The sequence below is a fragment of the Berghia stephanieae genome, chromosome 6 (genome assembly GCF_034508935.2).
Source record: "Berghia stephanieae isolate SIO BIC M18660-M18661 chromosome 6, UCSD_Bste_1.3, whole genome shotgun sequence".
NCBI lineage: Eukaryota > Metazoa > Mollusca > Gastropoda > Nudibranchia > Aeolidiidae > Berghia > Berghia stephanieae.
This window is the reverse complement of record NC_088365.1, coordinates 43,891,663-43,912,026: the sequence shown is the minus strand read 5'-3', so window position 1 is coordinate 43,912,026 and position 20,364 is coordinate 43,891,663. Positions and strand designations below refer to the sequence as shown.

Sequence of the window (20,364 nt, the reverse complement as noted above, 5' to 3'; positions counted from 1 at the left end):
CAAGCGATGTGCCACTTAAAAGTATAAACCCACAATCTGGGGATTTCTATAGTCTGCTGACCTGTGGCATTTGGCCTTAACCTTAAGCGCTTTTTTCACAAAATCATGTTTTTTGGGGGTTTTTTTTTAAGAACGCGGTAAATTCCAAAATAATTCGAGATTACCGATCTGATTGGTTAATTGAAAACGAAAGTAGGTCAAAGTGCCGCTGTGTGAATCATCCAGCTTCTACTAATCGTCATTGCGACATCTCAATCTCAATATATAATATATGACGTATTTGTAGTGGTTGCCTGGTTCTTCTTTCACAACCCCTACCCCCTCTATCCTTTCTGTTTCTCTCCTCATTTTATTTTCTGTCAACTTTCAATGTGATTTCTTACAAAATGACATTGATCTAAAGTCATTGCGTTGCTCTTTCTACTACAACTGCGACCACCACCAACACTACCACCACCACTACTACTACTTCTACTACTACTACTACTACTACTACTACTACTACTACTACTACTACTACTACTACTACTACTACTACTACTACTAGCACTACTACTACGACTGCTACTACCACTACTACTGCTACTACCACTACTACTACGACCACCACTACTACTACTACTACTACTACTACTACTACTACTACTACTAATTCTATGTTATAAAGTGCCCCAATTACCGAGACTGTATATTATTGTATAAAGGCTGTGTTATCTTATGTAATGTGTCATGATCAATAAAATGTGTACAGTGATTCTATTAACAATAATAACAACACTACCTTACCCTGGAAAAAAAAACCCACGTATTTAAAGGTTTGGGCAGAAAAATCGTCCTTAAAATATCGGTAATTAAAATGACTGTTATTATTTTGTTAAAGACTCTCAAAGCTGGGAGACTTTTAAATACGTGGGGAGTTTGTTTTTAATTGTTTTTTTTTTTTTTTTTTTTTTTCAGAAGGCGGCAGGAAAAATACATATAATGTAATTTTATTTTGACAAATTTCTTCATTTGGGGGGGGGGGGGTTAATTTTGTTTTGTTTTTGTTTTTTGTTGTTTTTTTTTGTGGTTTTTTTCTTCTTTTTTAATGTGGGGGGGGGGGGGGGGGGTACTCAGTAGTGTTTTGTTCGCTTTTTTTTTATTTGACCTCAATTTTATTATATTTTAAAATTTATTTTTGTTTATTTGTTTATTGTTCAAATACACACGCGTTCATGGAAGGACACACACAGACACACACAAACACAAACTAAAAAATAATAAATTAATTAATTAAATGTTTAGGAAATAATATTTAAAAATTTGAATTTATATTTTCGTCTTTTTGTTCTTCTATTACCACAGACTAGACAGAAAATTCCAGCTCATACAATCTGCCAAAACAATTTCCGTTCTCCAAGACAATGTTTAGTTCAAAATCGATCGATTAAAATGATCCTTAAAACTAGTCGAACCGTCTGTACTAACGTGAAGACCTGCCTACTTCTCGAAAAAATTCTTAAAATTACGAATTTTTGGCTTCAATTTCAGAACTTCGTGAGCATCTCTAGGTCATTAAAACTTATTTGAAAATGAAAGTTGATGCCAGACTAAATAATTTAAAGAATTTTGAAGTGTTATTTGATCGTTGTGATTGTAGATTGTTGATTTATAAAGTTAACTAAAGCAATTACTATTTTTATCTCCTAAATTCTACGATTTTTTAAATTTTCAAGGTGGCAGGTCTGTAACGTGATCAAACTCTCATCAACAGTGCATGCACATCTATCAAAACACCCATTACCCATATGATCTTTGTTCATATAGAATTTTGCTCAATGTTCTTTTCAATTAAAACTGCGATATATAATTTGATTATGATTGCGCATATTATTATACATAGTTAAAAACATACAGTGATCTTATACATAATATTATTATGTGATTTTATTAATGTTGATAATGTTGATACATAAAACTTATTGACATTTTGTTGTTGATATTGAATATTATTTTATCGTGTCGACTATTCATAGTCTACGTCTGCTCGTCTGCTCGTCTGAGCTAATGTGTTATGTAATTCTTCTTGACGCGGAAGTTTGATAAAGTCGTCCAACTTGTTACCCTTGTTGACATAATATTATTATGATGGTATAGTAAATATGATACGATAATATTGTTAATGTTATACTTTACTTTTTATCCTCGTCGTCTCTTTAATTTTGAAATTGTTCAAAAGGAATAAAAATCATAAATCAGTGAATAAATTTGCATAATTTCAGTGACCCATTGGGCCCAAAAAAATATCGTGTTTAACTGTCATTTTTTCTAGATATCTAGTATTTTTTTTTCCTTGTTGGCGGTCATCTCTGTTGATTGATAATCGTTTCTCTTCTACCCCCACCCACAGACTACCTGTGTTATCTATGCCCCCACCCCCGTTTGGTCCCATTCTGTGGCTTTCGGTCCTTGACCTTGAATGAGACGGTTTTGTTCAGGCCCTGGTTTAGGTCATTATCTCCCTGGAGTGGTGTCATCTGACCACCCATGGTGGGCGAAGAGGCCACTCTTGCTAATGTCTTCTATCTCCCATCCTGTTACTGTTTGGGGTCATCTGAATCTGACCTCCCATGGTGGGCAAAGAGGTCATTCATGCTGTCTTCTACCAGACTGGGTGAGGTTCCTGACCTCTCATAATGGACAGCGAGGTACATACTACGTCTTCTATCCCCCTATATCTGTTTTCCAACTTGCTTTCTGTCTTTGTTTTGGAATGAGATTACTTGGTTTTGTCCTGGCCCTGGCTGGGAGATGAAACAGTCAAATGTATAGTTGGTTTTGGGAGATGATCTTTCTTTCCTTGTAAATCATCTCCCTGTTATGTTATGCACTGTATTTATTTTTTTCCTTTTACATATGTATGATTTGTAAAGTGTGTTCCTCTTGGCGGGGACCTGTGCTTGTATCTGGATGAAATATTTGGTTATCTCAAACTAAGTACTTTGATATTCTGTTCTTGGAATCTACATCTGTTCCCTATTTGAACCAATTATCCCATTTTCTTCCTTTTTACTCGCGCTGATATGACCTAAATTATATGTTGTATGCACCATAAAACCCTTAAGTAGTCCTTCCTTCATACCCATTAGGCCCATGGAGCTGGAGTTTATCCCGGTTTCTATAGCGTGAAACGGACAATAGCAATTGCTTGCTATCCTTTGGATAGGACGCTAGTATATTACAAAGTATTTTCCGCCAAATCCAACAGACTCAGCTACCTATTCAACTGCACTCTGATCGATCTTGGTCCCTTTGTGTGAGAAGCGAGTGCTCTCCAGTAGAAACCAAGCCTACTGGAAATTGAAGTAATGAAGAAAAAACAAAAGAGTTATCTATCTTGTCAATCAAAATTCTTTTTAATCTGTACATTGATTTTATCACAAATTACAAATTAGAAAATGCACATAATTTTAATATTGTCTCACAAAACATTTTTATTTGTTTATTATTATAGCATAATAAAATAATAAGGAATAATGTTATCTTTTTATTTTATGGTGGCCGTGACAAATTTTACTTTACATATCTCTGTAAAAACACTCGGAAGTAAAAAAAAAAAAAAAAGAATGCATGACAGAAATTACATTATTTTCCTTTTTATTTCTGTCTTTAATTACAAATCAAATTCATTCTAAAGCCAATCAAATTAATTTAAAATGAACATGAAACTATTATTAAGATCTATTGCAATGTTCAGCAATGAACAAAATTCAGTAGAATAAATACTTGGGATTTTTTTTTTAATTTAAACAACTTTAAATTTTTAGAATCAGTCACAGCTATGAACATAACAGAAAATTTTAATGTTTATTCTATAAAGTTCATGAGGTTTTTAATCCATCCAATGAAGGTCTCCATGACATGACCTTTGACATTCATGAGGACATGCATTAGCATATAAGGACAAATCCATTTTATTCATCCTTTGGCATTTACTTCTTCTTCTTCTTTCCTTTCTTTCCCTTCTTCCCCTTCTTGCCTTTCTTGTCCTTGCCGCCGCCACCATCATCATCGTCTGCCTGTGCTGCTTTGGCCCTCTTCTTGCCCATTGGTGTCTTACCGTACCAGCTCTGCAGAATGAATTGGACACAAATTAGAAACAGTGGTTAAATACATATTGATGCTATGCGCTTAGCTAAAAAAAACCACAACATATGCCAGCCTGATATAACGTATAACGTACCAACACACAAAACTGTGTGTAACCTTGAACATTTATTGTCTGATTGATATAATTTAGTGAGAAGAAATCATAAAACTACCTGGCTAAAAACAATAACAAAGAGTTGAGTGACGTCAATTTCATTCCTTTTATAATTAAGTAGTCCTTCAGAGCCCATGGATATGGAATCCTGGTATAAATATAGCGTGAAATGGACAATAACAATTGCTTGCTGCCCTTTTGATAGGACACTTGTCTAATGCAAAGTACTTTCCACGAGATATCTTACAGACCCAGCTGTGTGGACTTGGTGGTCAGGAAAAGTTCTCAGGGATCAACCTTTGCCTGTGAAACAAGTGCTCTACCAACTTAGCTTTTAGTGTTCACACATATAAAGAAAGATATGAAAACTTATACAGTAGAGTTCCATTCCATGTTTTTACCATGCTCAATGCATACGCCTCTCTCGCACCATTACAGTATCCGTTACAGTCTTAATTAAGCCAGAGAGAGAGAGAGAGAAAGAAAGAGAGAGAGAGATTACTAGAGGATGTCTCTATCAGTACTCAATGACCCCAGACTTACCTCAATTTTACATTATTAAAGGTAATTTGTAAAAGAGGGAATAAAGAAAGGAATGTATGTGAATGTGTAATATAAAAATATGAATAAAGCAAAAAAAAAATTATATATATGTATAAAGATAACTAACAAACACACAACCCCCACATCCCAAAAAATGGCTGTGTAGTCTAGTGGTATGACTAAGACACTCGCTTTTGGATCAGAAGTTCCAGGGTTCGATCCTTGCTCGGCGCATAGTTGAGTCCTTGGAAAAGGCTCTTTACTCACATATTCTTACCTTATTCAGGTGTAAAATGAGTACCTGGCCGTTAACAGCGTTGTCTCTGCCCGAAAAAAATTGTAATATCGCCTGACAGGCGTCACGTCCCATCATATGTGTTAAGTGTTGCTGTTGGTCAGGGACCCCTTGTAAAGCGCTTTGAGCATGTTTAGTGGTGATTGCGCTATATAAAAGCTCAAAAGAAAAAAAACACACAAAAAGAAACTTCGAAAGTGTACCTTGAAGGATTCTTCCTCCTCCTTGTAGATTGGATCGAGTCGTGCCAGGGGGGCGATGAACTCCACGGCTTGCAGGGGCTTCTTAGACAGCTGTTGGATTCGTCTGTCCGTCAACACCTGCTGTACTGCTGTCATGATGTGTCCAGGTGTGTAACCGTCCGTCACTTTGGACAGAGAGCTGATGTCCAAGTGATTGGTCAGCTGTCCTCCTTGTTTCAGAATGAGCTTTCTCCATAGCACTGAAAATAAATATCAGTAAAAATAAATAAGGAAGTGGAGAAAAAATAGGCTAAATAGCGTACAGGTTTATAAACAAATAATGCTTTTATAGTATTCCATCATTAGCTTTTTTGTTTATTTTAAATAAGAAATTAAAATGGGTACCCTCCAGTCATTTCTATACAATAATAATAATAATTTTTATAATTATATCTTTTAATCTGAGAATATTTCAAAGCAAACCAAGAATTAAAATGTAGTCTCCTTTTATTCTCGTTTTATGAAAGCAAAACTCAATACTTTGCTTAGCATTGCTGATTAATTCAAGAGTTATATACATGTCAAAAACAAAAACAAACAAAATAACACCCAAAAAACCAACAACAAAAACCCAAAAATATAGGAGACCTAATCTGTCGTTTCACCGAGAAAAAAAAAATATACAATAAATAGAACCAAAATAAAACAAAAAAAAACATTGAATATGAAGAAATAATAATCCAGAAAAATAGCCTTCATGTTAACAAATGTTAAACTCACAATGTCGTGAGGCATAGTCAGGACGAGGTATGAGGATGATCCGTTGATAACACGACATCAGGGGTTTCATGTCTGCTTCAAAGGGGCATCTCGTGGTTCCCACGAGTAGCAGACGATCATCTGACTTGATTGTTTTCAATGCTTTGGGCAGTTCTTTTTTCAAACGTTTAGGATCAGTCTGAAAAATTCAAAGAAAAAGTGAAAAATTTTGTCCTCTCTGTCCATTTTCACTGGAACTTTATGCAAATCAACCTTTATCCCACCTTTTCCTTTCACCAGTTCATTTAAATCAACATCTTATCACTGTATCTCAGGTATTTTCTTTTCACATTTATCCAGATTTTCATGGATCAAAGTCTGTACAAATTTCATTGTTATAATCTGAAACACTGGAAAAATGCCAAACAAACAAAACAAAACAAAATAAAAAAAGAACAAAACAAAACAAAATCGACAAAGTAAAAAAAAAAAGAAGAAAGTAAGAAAAAGAAAAAGAAATCAAATTAAAAACAACAAAACATGGATTCAGCACTATCGAATCAAAATCACGAATTGCCAAATTTTCTGTCATCATTTCCTAGAAATCCTAGCAACAAAAGAAAGAAAAGAAAACATTAAAGGATGACAAAATAACAATAGAAAGTTTTGTTATACTATAACTGGATGTTTGGTTATAAACGTGGAACACATTACAGGGAGAGGTTGAGGGGAATGTTATGTCAACAATAAATGGGGGAAAAAAATACTTACAGGATCCGTTTTTGGAATCTTTTTCTTAAACATTTTTTCACAATCACCAATATAAAACACAGACGGTTGTAAGGCACGACCCACCTGGATATGGAAAATGAAAGAAGGAAAGAAGAAAAACAAAATATGAAAGAAACAGAAAAAGAAAAATATTTTGGAAAAGTCCTCGCAAAGAACTCCAAAATATTTCTTAAACAAGCTGAAATTCATCCCCTGTCCAAAGCAAACTGAAAGTATCTTTGAACCAAGAGTTTAAGAAGAAAAGATTGTAAGCCGATCATTAATTCATAAAAGAAGAAAAAAATGGTTATAAAAATGCTGTTGAATGTGGTTAAGAATTGCTTAAAGATCTTCATTCCAAACATAGACATATTAATTACACTAACAAATAAATGCTATTAAACAAACGTCATTTTGAAATCTTACTTTTAAAAATATATCTGAAGAATTCATCTCAGCATAATCGTTTCTTTTTTATTTACCTTTACTTATCAGAGAAAAGTGGTCTTGTCATATGACACTCGCTTTCAGATCGGAAGGTCCTGTGTTCGAGCCTCGCTCAGTGCAAAATTGAGTCCTTGGAAAAGACCCTTTACTCACATTCTCTCACCTTACCCATGTGTAAAATGAGTACCTGGCCGTAAACAGTGTTGTCTCTGTCGGAAAAAGTGTAATATCGCCTAACAGGCATCATGTCTCGTTCTACATGTTACAATTTGCTGTTGGTCAGGGACCCTTTGTAAAGTGCTTTGAGCACATTTAGTGGATATTGCGCTATATAAAAGTTCATGTTTACATAATAGCTCAAGTTTCATTCACTTACTTTAAAAATTAGATGCATTAACATTTTGAGACCATCCTTCCCAGGATATTTTCCGGCCAGATTCCCAGGAGAGAGGTCAAACAGATTAGCGCCCAACTCGGCACACATGGCGTGGACTAACATCTTCTTTCCGGTACCTCTGGGTCCTGCCAACATCACCGACTTAGTCATGGGAGAATTTTCATGGACGGCTGGAGAGCCTGTGGAATGACAGGGAATTCAATTTGTTAAATTTTCATTATGAGAAACAAACAAGTAATAGTTTTTAAATTGAGAGAATTCTCTATTCCTATAGAGTCTACAGATAGATTTTTCAGTTTACAATGGCTTTATATTGTTTTCATTGGGAAGTTGTGAAAGCAGACATTAATATTCATCAGATAAACCGTTTAGAGGTGAAGAAAAGCATCCAGTTGTCATCTGAGGATAAAAGGTCACATGTCTGTAATTGGGCCAAATTGAGTTATTGATACTGTCATATTCTTGAGCCAAACACGCATTTTTCTACCCGGGGTTTCGTGACTCTAAGTCAATAAATAAATGTTTTATTGCAAAAATAATATATACGACTTGTTAGATTAAAAGATATAGAAGCAGACATTCTTTTGGCTGCTCTGTAAAATGTTTTTTCTGATATGCAGCCCTTTATCTCAAAACAGCGGAGTTGTATTAAATTGAACGACTTGATACATATAGGGTACTGGTGATAATTTTTACTCGAGATAACAAAACGAAATCCTTACCTAAAGGAAGAATACCAAATTCTGTTATAAGTCTCCGTACATCCGATAAAGAGGGCATAGGTTCTATATTAGCTTGGCGTAAGGTGGTTCCCAAATAACTGTACTCCCCTTCATAGTCTGCCAGTTTGATTGGAGGACACCGTACGATGATTCCCTGGGTCACCAACTCCTCAAACAAATCTTCAATGGTTCTAAGATGATAAACAAAACAATCAAATTAATAAAACTGCAAACAATTTGTGCATCAGCTAAAGAAAATCAGTCACAAGTCACAGGTCACCATTTGTCAGAAATCATATTTGTCAACTCATTTTCTAATTATTGGAAGATACCGATGTCAGTTTCTAGTCACGATAATTGCTTCAAATAAAGTGAATCTGAATCTGAATGTTACTCGAAGTCGACTCAATTCTGAGTATTTGTATAAAAGGGCGGAGAGAGTTGTTGAATGTGGCAGCCATTGTTGGTGTTTAGGCTGAAGAATTTTGATAACCTTCATTTGAATGTTTCTAAATCTGTTGTGTTCACACATGATTCAGGAAGAGCATTCCAGTCTTTGATAGTGCAGGATGCAAATGATAATTTGAAGTGCAAAATACACAGGTAATTCTGTAGATGAAGAAAATGTATAAACCTCACAAATAAAAGAATGGCCCTTCTGACTGATTTTCCTGCATTTCTTAAAAAATCTATAACAAAATTTAATGTGATATCACAATAAATAATAATAAATGGCACTTATATAGCGCTTTACCCCATTGCCACAGGCTCTAAGCGTTAACGCATGAATAAAATTTTCTTGTAAGAGAATAAATGAATAATTAGTAAATGGGAAGAGAATACTAGGGGCCCAGACAGTAGACAAAACAACCCATGCGGTGAAAGACCAAGACCATTGCAATTCCTTGCTGTTGCCTCAAGCACACGTCAGCACAGAGAGGATTGAGTCAGTGAAGGAATTCATGCTTAGATAGTTCTAAAATTTTCTCCAAGTTCTACTTTTCAGGGGTTGATAATTTTTCAGTTTGAGTCTCTATCTTTGCTTTATTCAAATCTTTAATCTTATTGAATTCATCACCACTGTAAATATTTTTTTATACAGAGGATGACGTCATATATACCTGTCAGGCGTAAGATCTTTCTCCTTCTTTTTTCCTTTCTTTCCCTTTTTCCCAGATTTTTTACCCTTCTTCTTCTTCTTCTTTCCGGACTTTTTGCCTTTCTTTCCTTTCTTCTCTCGGTCAACAGCCTAAAATTGGGAAAATATAATATAGTGAATTAAAAATAAATAGCATCGTTTCAATTAAGGCTTTACTATTACTAAAGATTAAGAAGATTCTGACACTGGCACAATATGATTGGCTATGACCTACAAATTCAAATTGGAGGTCCCAATAGCTCAGTTGGTAGAGCACTCGCTTCGCACATAAAAGCTCAAAATAAAGAGGTCAAGGAGTGAGAAAGGTAGTACAAGTAAAGGTATACTGAGATAAAGATCTAATCCTACTCACAGCCTTGAGATTGGACAACTCATTCCTCATCAACTCGTCCACCTGAATTCTAATCTCATCTTCCACCTCCTTCCTCTTCTCCTCCTTGATCAGTTCAGAGTCGTGTTTCTGTGGAAAGTTCTCTACCTCGTCCCTGGTCATCCACACCCCTGATTGGATAAATTAAAAAAAACATGTGACCAATAGCCTCAAAACAGTATTACATTGGGTGATTTAACTACTGAAAATTGAATTATTAGACAAAAACTTGAGACACAGTTTAAGTTTTTATTTTGTCTGACTGGTACTGGTTCATATATGTACACTTTTTCAGATCTTTATCTTACACTGAGATTTATTCTGACCTCCCCCCTCGTCCACCCAGTAGTGAGTAAGTCGCTGGGTCAATTAAATCTGGTGGAAAGTTCTTTGCAATAAACCAGCATCCTATCCAAAGGGTAACAACCAATTGCTATTCGTTTCACACTATAGAAACTTATTAAAAAATCCGCTCCATGGGCCAAGTGGCTCTGAAGGACTACTTGTCCGAACATAATAATAATTTGAACCAGTGGATCACGAAAAAAAAACATTTTAGGAGAATTGTAGTGAGAAAGAAAAACAAAATTAAAAAAATTTCTTACCCTTGTAGGTATCAGATGCATCATTGACCGATCCAACAAAATTGGATGGCGCCATCTTCCAGCCTTCTTCCTCCTCCTGTGAAAAGATTGATATTATAATAATAATAATAATAATAATAATTAATAATAATAATAATAATAATAATAATAATAATAATAATAATATAATAAATAATAATAATAATAATAATATAATAATAATAATAATATAATAATAATAATAATAATAATATAATAATAATAATATATATATAATAATAATATAATAATAATAATAATAATAATAATAATAATAATATATAATAATAATAATAATAATAATAAATAATAATAATAATAATAATAATAATAATAATAATAATAGCAACAACAGTATCAAAAAACTACAACTACAAAAATACCATCAAAATTTAAAATAAAGGCAATAATGATCCTAAAAACAACAATATCGATAACAACAACAGCAACAACAATGACAACATCTTAAACTACGACTATATAAATATACATCCACAATAATAATCACAACAATCACACAATCGTGTATTTGAGATTCAGAATGCTCTCTGGTAAAGAACAAAGATTATCTTAATAAAATAGCCAAGATGAGAAAGGACAGCATCGGACAAAGTACAAAGACACTTTGATGACAATGGCCACTTACTTCATCATCTCCTTTCTTTCCCTTCTTTCCTTTCTTGTCTTTCTTATCTTTCTTCTTGTCCTTTTTCTTATCCTTCCCTCCTTTCTTCTTTCCTTTTCCATCATCCTGATTGAAAGAGTAAGATTAATTATCAGTTATGGCGCAAACGTGACCGATCATCTAAAAATAGTATTAAAAATCGGGATAAACCAAGTTCTGGAAATTTAATTTATAGACACAAATTATGAAACTTAGACTTAATTTATATTATTGTGCAGCTATGTGGTTTGGCAGTATGACACTTGCCTTTGGATCCGAAGGTCCTGGGTTCAAGTCCTGCTCTGAGCGGAGCATGGTTAGTCCTTCAAAAAAGGCTCTTTATTAATATTCTCTCACCGCACTCCGTCTACCACATAGTACTTTCCACCATATCTAACAAGCCCAGCTACCCAATCAATGCTGGGTGGAAAAAGGGCAGTCAGAAAAAAATTCCAACTTCACCTGGGATTGATCTCAGTCCCTTTGCATGTAAAGTGAGAGCTCTACCAACTGAGTTATTTGGACCCCTAATGAAGCCGTTTAGATAAACGCAAACTTTATAAATAAAGTATAGAATTGAATTCAAATATCAGATTTATTCTGACATAAAAGATTTATGACAGGATTAGTCTCATAACTATTATCTAAATAGACTCAAAACAAAGGTTATATAATATACACATTCTTACTCAATGTGTTTATAATATGGCCACAAGTAATTGGCTGTTTCCATATTGTTGTGAGAATTGTTCACTATTATGGTCACCGTTGTGTGTATCGGGTCGAATGAGTGAGTGTCCCGTGTGTGACTAAAGTGTGTAGTTGGTGAGAGAGTTGGAATAGTCAGCGAGCAAGTAAGAGAGAATGAAGAAAACAGAATGTTATGAAATATGGAGGCTTGAGGAAGCAAAGTGTCTAATTTAAAATTAAAGTTTGTTCTTAGATCAAGTTGTCTGTAATAAATCCTAATCTACAAACATATGGTTAAATCATTTGTGATGAAACAATTTTGCTTCATAAATTTGCTATAAGACTTTATAAAAATCTTTAAAAGTTCTTGTTGAATGACAAAACATAAAACTTAAGTAACTTTAGCTGATGCATGAACAGAACTACTTTATTATTATATTACAGTTACCAATTTTGTCTGTCAGAAGTTTTTTTGTTTTTTTTTAATTGAATAAGGTGAAGTGCTTAGGGAATTGTGTATGAACATTAAAATAGATTAGACATACTTAGATAACAAGGTTATTTACTCATATTAAAAACAAACGAAAGTAACAGAAGTGTAAAATTCAACATTGGCAATTCTTTTTCTTATAAAATGAAAATCATCAAAGGGAAATAAACTTGAAAATTAGAAACCAGAAATCTTTAAACTATACATACTTATACTTTTCAAAGGATCTATAGCTGTAATGAATGAGAGAGACAATCCATGTTTTACATTTTACTGTTTTCATGAATGTTTGTATTGAGTATGACCCTTGTATATTATGCAATAAACGTGAATTGATGAACAAAAAGGCAGTTTAATCCTTATGCTGTAGAAAACATCGTGTTGCTGTTCCTTATTTGACTTCTTACGAGTAGCTATTATTATTATTATTATTATTATTAATATTATTATTATATAAGAGCATTAACTGCTATGTGAGCATCTACTATTTCTATATATGTTGTAGAACCGCTCAGGTTAGAACAATAACTATGCAGGGTAGCAGCTTTCTTGTTGGATTTTATAAAAAAAGATGTTACATTTTTTGTCTGTAAGGACTCACTATTATATTCATCCCTGTATTGGCAAATTGCAATGATTAAACTTTGAACTTTCTAAATCAATAAACTTATCAAGTAAACTTTAAACTTATAAAATCAATAAATTCATTAAATCTATATCGCACATGGCACTGTTTTCACCAAAATTAGAAGAACTGCAGTTAAAACTGATTAAAAGCAATGGTGGAAATCAAAATCTTAAATAAAATTCAATCTCGCCATAAAAGAGTGAAATGATAGAGTTTTAGAGTCTCTATATTCTGAAATAGGTTACAGTAAAATATGATGGGGAAAAAAAAAATAATAAAAAGCTTTGAAATAAGACAAAATACTAAACACAGACTGTTTTGGGCGTAAAATCCTTCTTCAGCTAATAACAAAACATGAATACATCACTTACATTTCAGACAGATGGCAGAGAAGTATGCGGCAAGTCTTGTTAATTTGTACAAACTCGATTTTGAGATCAAAATACTTGCCAAATACTTTTCTAAATTGAGATCGTAAAAACCAACAAAACATGCCATATATTTTTCTGCCGTCTGCCTGCAATTTAAGTGACATGTTAATGTTTTTATTGTTTTTCTTATTGGCTGAAGAAGGGGTTTAAGACCAAAACATTTTGAGTTTGGTACTTCTCTTCTTTTTTCAAAGCTATCATATTCATTTTCATCCATCACTTTTAACAGCCTAAGCTTCTAGCAGCTTGGTGCACATAGGCAAACGTGATCAGTCTACCTTTTCACTGAGTTCCTTCTCCAATTCTGCTGGATCTTTTTCCTTGAAGATAACAAGGGATCCACCATCATCAGCATCTGGGTACTCAGGAAATTTTCCTGTCGCATCTCTAGAAAAAAAAAGAAAAAAAAAAGATTAATACATTTTAATATAATGGGGGAAGAGTAATATAGAGCACGCAAATAAAAATAACTTGAATATAGATTTCGGATGTGTATAAATTATCTTACCCAAGAACACTCAATGGGGTGACAGTGTTCTTGGGTAGGATAATTTACACACATTACCCCACTTGACTCAGGTGTGAATGAATACCTGGCTATGGGTAGTAAAGATATAAAGATATAAGCATACAAACCTGCATTCTATAAACCACTGTCTAATCTGGTCCATCATGGTTTCCTTCATGTCAGGTCCTTCATTCTGTACAATGTTTTCCCGAATATTGACCAGGGCTTGCTGGTATTCGTGCTCATGGACGTCTTGAGTTTTACGTCGTTGCTCTTCCGTCTTGATGGCGAATGTCTGCGGCAAATTCTTGGTGTTGGTTTGCAATGGAGGGGGTGCCTGGGATTTTCAGAGATTAAATTATCAATTTCGAAAAATTAACAAACCAAACCAATACCGAAAAAGATCAGCCAGAAAATTTCAAAAAGCAGGTTTACCAGCTTTAGCAGGAAAAAAGGGCATCCCTAAATTAAATGATTCACATAAACTAAACAGCATGAATTTAGTCATTCTTTTGAAAAAAAAATATGACATAGATAAAGTATATCCACAGAATGGGCAATGTTCTGATAAGGGGATTCAGATCATGTGCTTGGAGGGTGTGACTGGGTCCTAAATCCTACCAACACTGGGCTGTATACGAGTTGCTGGGTCTCTTTAGATTTGGCAAAAGTAAAGGCAATTTTGAAATAGAACTATTCACTATACGAGTCTAAGGGTTTGTGTTGCATATTGGGATGGTATATCTGCTGCTGCGATAATTTCAGGTGTATGTACAAGGTTGTAAGGGGAAATATTGTGGTGTTTTACTGGAATGAATGGCTTTGTGAAGAAAATGAAGAAGTTTCGTCCTCTTCTTTTTCTTTTTTTTTTTTTTTTTTTTTGCTATCTCTTTTTTTTTTGATTCCTTAAAAGTTCTTGTCAAAAGACCAATTAGAGAGGGCACAATGAATTTATAGAGTTTATAGAGGGTACTTGATACAAATCACATTGACCTTACCATGCCAATAAATATCATCTCCTCATCCCTCTCCTTCTTTGTCCTCCTACGCTGGGCAAATCCTTTCCAAACCTGTTTTAAATGAAAGAAAAATAAGTCAAATAGTCTTTTAACAAAAATAAATTGGCAAAAATAAATATCAATATTCAATGTTTGTTTGGAATTTAATTTACCGGCAAAACATGCATAATAGTTATGAAAAACAGAAGTAACCTTTCATCTCAATTAGTGAATAAACAATGCGATAGCACATTGATTGGTAATTTTTAGGTTTGAGATTTAATTCACAAATGAAGGCTGCTTATTTTTTAGAAGGGGTTGGGTGGGGGGGGGGGGGAATGTTCTGGACCATCTATTTGATCTAGCACAATAAATATCGTGCACAGCTTTTGAGATTTTTGTCTGACACCAGTGCCTGCTCCCAGAATTTTTACGATGCCACACCAACTCAATTGTTGATGAAACTGTTTGTTATTGCTAATTAAAATGAGTTGGTCTCAGATGTGACAGTATATTAGAATTCTAATGATGATTAATACAAAATACCAGGAAATATCTGCTATAATAATAGGTATAACAAATTAATAATTGACATAGAATTGAGAATAACAATTTCAAATAAAATAAAACAAACGACCAAATTAATGACGAAAAACAGTGACTATATTCTACCTTTTGAATTCTCATTGCAGCCACGTCTGGATCCAGAGTCGGAGGTCCCCTGGTCTGAGCCATTTTCTCAAAATCTTCTTGTTGACGGATTTCCCTCATCAGTTTTGCTCTGAGCCTTCCCTGTCTGGCTCTTTCGTGAATCTGGATGATGCGGATGGCCTGTTCCCACGGCATTCGGATTTCTTCCTTATCCTGTAGGGAAAAGGAAAATGGGAGAATGGAAATAACATGAATATGTGACGAATACGAAAAATTTGATGTTATTCTGCTATTCCAAGGGTAATAAATGAGAGATTACTGCTGAAATACTTTTGTTTAAAAAACAAAAAAAGGGGTTGCAATCATACTTATGAACTACAGCTTGTCATGGTATAATGTCTGAGTGAATCAATGCACTGAAAACTGAGGGTGTTTTGACATTTGGGTAAAATTTGGGTTATTCAAGTCTTTCCTTGGAATAGACCCTAAAGAGGGGGATTAATAACGTGACTTTATTTATTTCTTTATTATTATTATTTATTGTCCAAATGGTGTATGTCATTGAATTCAAGCCAAGATGCATTGGAGCTCATTTATCTTTAAACATTAATCTTACATTGTTAAAAGAGAAATTTATTCTAGACTCTATTAGTTTGTGGTCACTGGTTTTTCAACAAGATGGAGCAACTTCCTATACAAGTCACACAACACTGCTAAGAACAAGACACAAGCTTGAAAATTTTGATATTGTGATTTTTATACGACTTTGGTATAACTGACATAGTTTCTTAACCGATAGCATATTTTGAATTAAACTTAGCACGTATTACCTTAAGGTCTTGTTCTTATTGCTTGTAAATTTTTGAACGTTTTTGATTTCTGCTTAGCATTGAAACAGCACCATATTATTTTTTTCATTTTTTAATATTTTTCTCGCACCCTATATAATGCATATAACACAGCAGACATTAGCAATTTATTGCAGTGTCACAATTTTGGCACAACTATCTTGACAATAGAGTAAGCTATAAAGATCTCCAATTGTGTCATCAAGACGTTTTATTGAACATCTCTATGTAGCCTAATATACACATCTATGAATCAAGAGGAAGTCAAAGATACATTTGGGGTGAAATAGTGGTAGTGATACAAACCCTATCTTGATCTTGGGGTCCGATTTTTGCCAAAACTTGACCAAGAAGTTTTTCTCTCTCCTTCAGGTTTTTGGCTCTTTCATTGATGAAATACTTGGGGATAGGAATTTCCACATCGTTCTGTGATGAAAATGTCACATCTTATTATTAAAAGTATTTGTACTTAGATTTGTACAAGATAAATTTCAAATAGTAAAAAAAACAACAACTTTCTGTGACCAATCTTTAAAATCGATCTTGGTCATGTTGCTTAATTTATGGACCATGGTGATGATAATGATGATGATGGTGATGACGGTGATAATGATGATGATGATGATTATTATTATTATTATTATTATTATTATTATTATTATTATTATTACTATTATTATTACTATTATCATTATCATTATTATTATTATCATTATTATTATTATTATTATTATTATTATTATTATTATTATTATTATTATTATTATTATCATTATTATCATCATTGTTATTATTAATATTATTACAGTATTAATATACTTTCACTATTTCTCACCGGTGTGAGTTTCAAATCCGAGAGGACATCATCAAAGTAGTGGTACTCTGAAAACTCCAAGTTCATCATCTCATGTTTCAGCTCTACAATCCTTCCCATCACCCCATCCAAACAGTGACGTAATACTCTCCGTTTCTGCGGGTGAACGACCTGGTCATAAGATTGCTCCAGTCTACGGAAGATCTGAATGTACTTTATGTACATTGTGGCAAGAAGCTGAAATGCTGCAAGACGGTCCTGAAAAAAAAACAAACCCAGATAATCCATTACATTATTGTCTCACTATTATACTATTTCTTGTAATCCACATTTCACTTCATAGAAAAGGGTTATAAATAATCCTAACATAATAAACGTTTATATTAAATCAAAACATTTTATTGTCTATTTCTTGATTAGACTAAATCATTGCATCACCTGCAATATTGCACTGCAAGAGATAGATGGAAATAAATCTCTTTGCTCTCAAGGGAAAAATAAGCAGCAAATGAGATATCAAGAGTGTGGGTAATTGCAATGCTTTAACCACGCAGCCACCTAAACTTGGTGACCATTCAATAAGATATTGTTTAAACGGTCAAACATAATCTATGATGCTTATTTACTTAAGGCATTAATTTATTAATTTAACTGAAAGATTTGTATTAGTTCTCAACAGCAGAAAGTAAATACTCACAATAGCAGAAAGTATAATTTGAGAGTGAGGAAGAAGGAGAAAGATGCTGATAGATATATAAGAAGGAGAGGATAAAGAGAGGAGATATGTTGAGGATGGATGCATAAATTGTCTCACAGAACAAGGTCTTAATTGCGTACCATTCTCTTGCCCAATTAAAAATTTGGAATTGTTACATGATATAATGTAAATGTTGCTGCTCGAAGAAATAAATAACAATGTGAAATTAAATGTAAGATTCATTTTGATATAAGAAAACAGATAAAATGGACGTTTTAGGTTTCCCCTTTATCAACAAAACTGGATGGATGATCCACACAGTGTTTTATCCATCATGTTTTGTTAATAAAGGGGAAACCCAAAACGTCCATTTTATCTGTTTTTGTATATTAAATTGAAGCTTACATTCAAGTTCAAATTGTTATTTATTACACGATATAATAATTTGATATTGTCATGTTCAAAGAGTTACCCTTTCTGGTTTGGGAGGCTCTGGAGGATTCTCTTGCTGCAAGAGATCTACCAGTGCAGCCTGTGCTTCTTGCCATTGTTTGTTGTAGTAACTGAAAAATCGAAAAAAACATTTATCTTTTAATTATGACAAAAATTGTGAACGTATACAGAAAATAGATGCTTGTAATACAGTCCATGCCACCTTTAAGCATGGTCATCGGGAGGAAGATTAAGTGTGCTTAATACCGAAGTGTGCTCGAGTTCAAAGAAGAAATAAGCCAAAGATTTCCATGCATGAAATTTCACGGGTTATTCCCCCCTTGTTAGTTAGTCATGATCGTGCAACACCAAAGGATGTTTATCGTTATCCGTCATAATTGGTTTTGTTAGGGTTTCTTTTTGTTTTTGTTGGGGTTTGTTTTTTTTTTTTTTTTGTTTTTTTTTTTTGGGGGGGGGGGGGGGGGGGGGGGGTTTAACATTTTCATCTTCATATATCATCATGGTAAAAAATGGAATATAAACACTTAATTTGTAAAACTGGGAATAAATTGTCATGGGGAGAATATTGGTATTGGGGAAGGTTCGTCTTATTTTGGTGAAAAGAATTCAAATATTGAGCTTTGCTTGCAAAGTGAAACAATGCTCGGTTGCACAGCTCTTGCAATTGCCTGTTGATTCCATAAATTATAAAAACATGAATAGAGGTCACGCTTTACAACAGCTCTAAGGAAGAAGGCATTTCGGTTGCTATTTCTACTTCTACTTAGGCATCTTCCTCTTCTTCCACAAAACTATGTGTAACCTTAAACGCTTACAGTCTGATTGATAATATACATATTTTAGTAATAGACGTCTTGTAAAATAGTAAGAACTAATCATCCAATTAACGATCTGAAAATAATAACAAAAGGCGGAGTGACATCATTTTCATTCTTTCAATAGCTAGTATAAGAATTTTTCTCCGATTGTGGTACCTTAAATACTGTAGTGACACCACGCCGTTGTTCTCACTCGGTGGACTCGCAGTTGCAGTTGCAAAAAGAAAACACATATGTAGAATTTTATGCCCTTTCCAATGATATTAGGGGCTTTGGTAAACGCCCATTTGGCCCTCCAGCAGGGAGCCGATACATGGCCTAGTGGCTGTGACCCGATTTTTTGGACTTTTGAGTGATGGGTCTCAGAAAAAGTTCCATAGATTTTTTGTTTATGGATGGATTTTAATGATTTATGTCTTATTTTCTTCAGGAGAAATTACTCTATCGTTTGGTGTAGTTTATTTTAAAATCAATGACAATTTAGTATAACTTTTGATTATGGATAAAATAGGGTATAATTTAGCTTTGGATAATTAAAAGATTAGAACTTGGTAAATCAAAATTTCATACTGGCACGTTTATTTAACATCTTAACTTTTTTATAAAATTAAATTCAGGGCAAAGTTGTATACCGCATCCATGAAATTCGTTCCAGTAAAATCCTTACTCAAATCTTAGAGGCCATTTTAGACCAGTTTTGAAATCCAAATGGTGGTTACTATGCAACAATTTTCAGGTCACAAAGTCCGTCAGTAAATAACAAAGGCAAATAGAAGACCATTTTTCAGCCTTTAAACTAACATAACTTTTTTTCTGCTTATCTGATTTTCACAATTTTGGTATCATTAGAATCGTGTTGAAAAGCACTTTAAAATGATACAGGTGACATACAACAATTAACTACAATTAAGACTAGAACTAGAACTAGAGTGCAGAAAATGTTAGTCACCGAGCAGTTTCAAATTTAATTTTATCTCATGCTATCTTTTAAAATGAAAAATAATATGATCACCTAATTAAATACCTACCTGTGAGACATTATTGATCCTTCGTGAGGAACAGTGTTTCACTTCAGAAAGATGTTTTTATAGAACCATGGTCGCCATCTTATTTATAAAAGCATCTCCCAGGTGACAAAGTCTCGATTACAACGAGACGAGATT

The 20,364-nt window shown here is 33.7% G+C and overlaps 1 protein-coding gene across 1 annotated transcript; it reads right to left on the bottom strand.

Annotated features, from left to right (window-relative positions):
• Positions 1-3,372: 3,372 nt before the first annotated feature.
• LOC144975080 (dynein regulatory complex protein 11-like) lies at positions 3,373-20,353 on the bottom strand. Its single transcript, XM_078918780.1, has 18 exons — positions 20,230-20,353; positions 18,403-18,493; positions 17,255-17,491; positions 16,726-16,845; positions 15,593-15,784; positions 14,921-14,992; positions 14,051-14,259; positions 13,693-13,801; positions 11,158-11,262; positions 10,494-10,569; positions 9,871-10,019; positions 9,481-9,608; positions 8,360-8,550; positions 7,617-7,816; positions 6,794-6,877; positions 6,044-6,221; positions 5,285-5,523; positions 3,373-4,109 (listed from the first exon to the last, which is right to left on the bottom strand). Exons 1-18 carry the CDS (start codon positions 20,238-20,240, stop codon positions 3,972-3,974), a joined length of 2,529 nt encoding a protein of 842 aa, XP_078774906.1. The 5' UTR covers positions 20,241-20,353; the 3' UTR covers positions 3,373-3,971.
• Positions 20,354-20,364: the final 11 nt, after the last annotated feature.

Excerpts from the sequence above, each read along its gene's own strand:
- LOC144975080 (XM_078918780.1), bottom strand. Across the intron at positions 15,785-16,725 it reads GACCCCAAGATCAAGATAGG|GATAAGGAAGAAATCCGAAT; the intron begins GTTTGTATCACT and ends TTTTCCCTACAG. Across the intron at positions 9,609-9,870 it reads AGTTGTCCAATCTCAAGGCT|GCTGTTGACCGAGAGAAGAA; the intron begins GTGAGTAGGATT and ends TCCCAATTTTAG.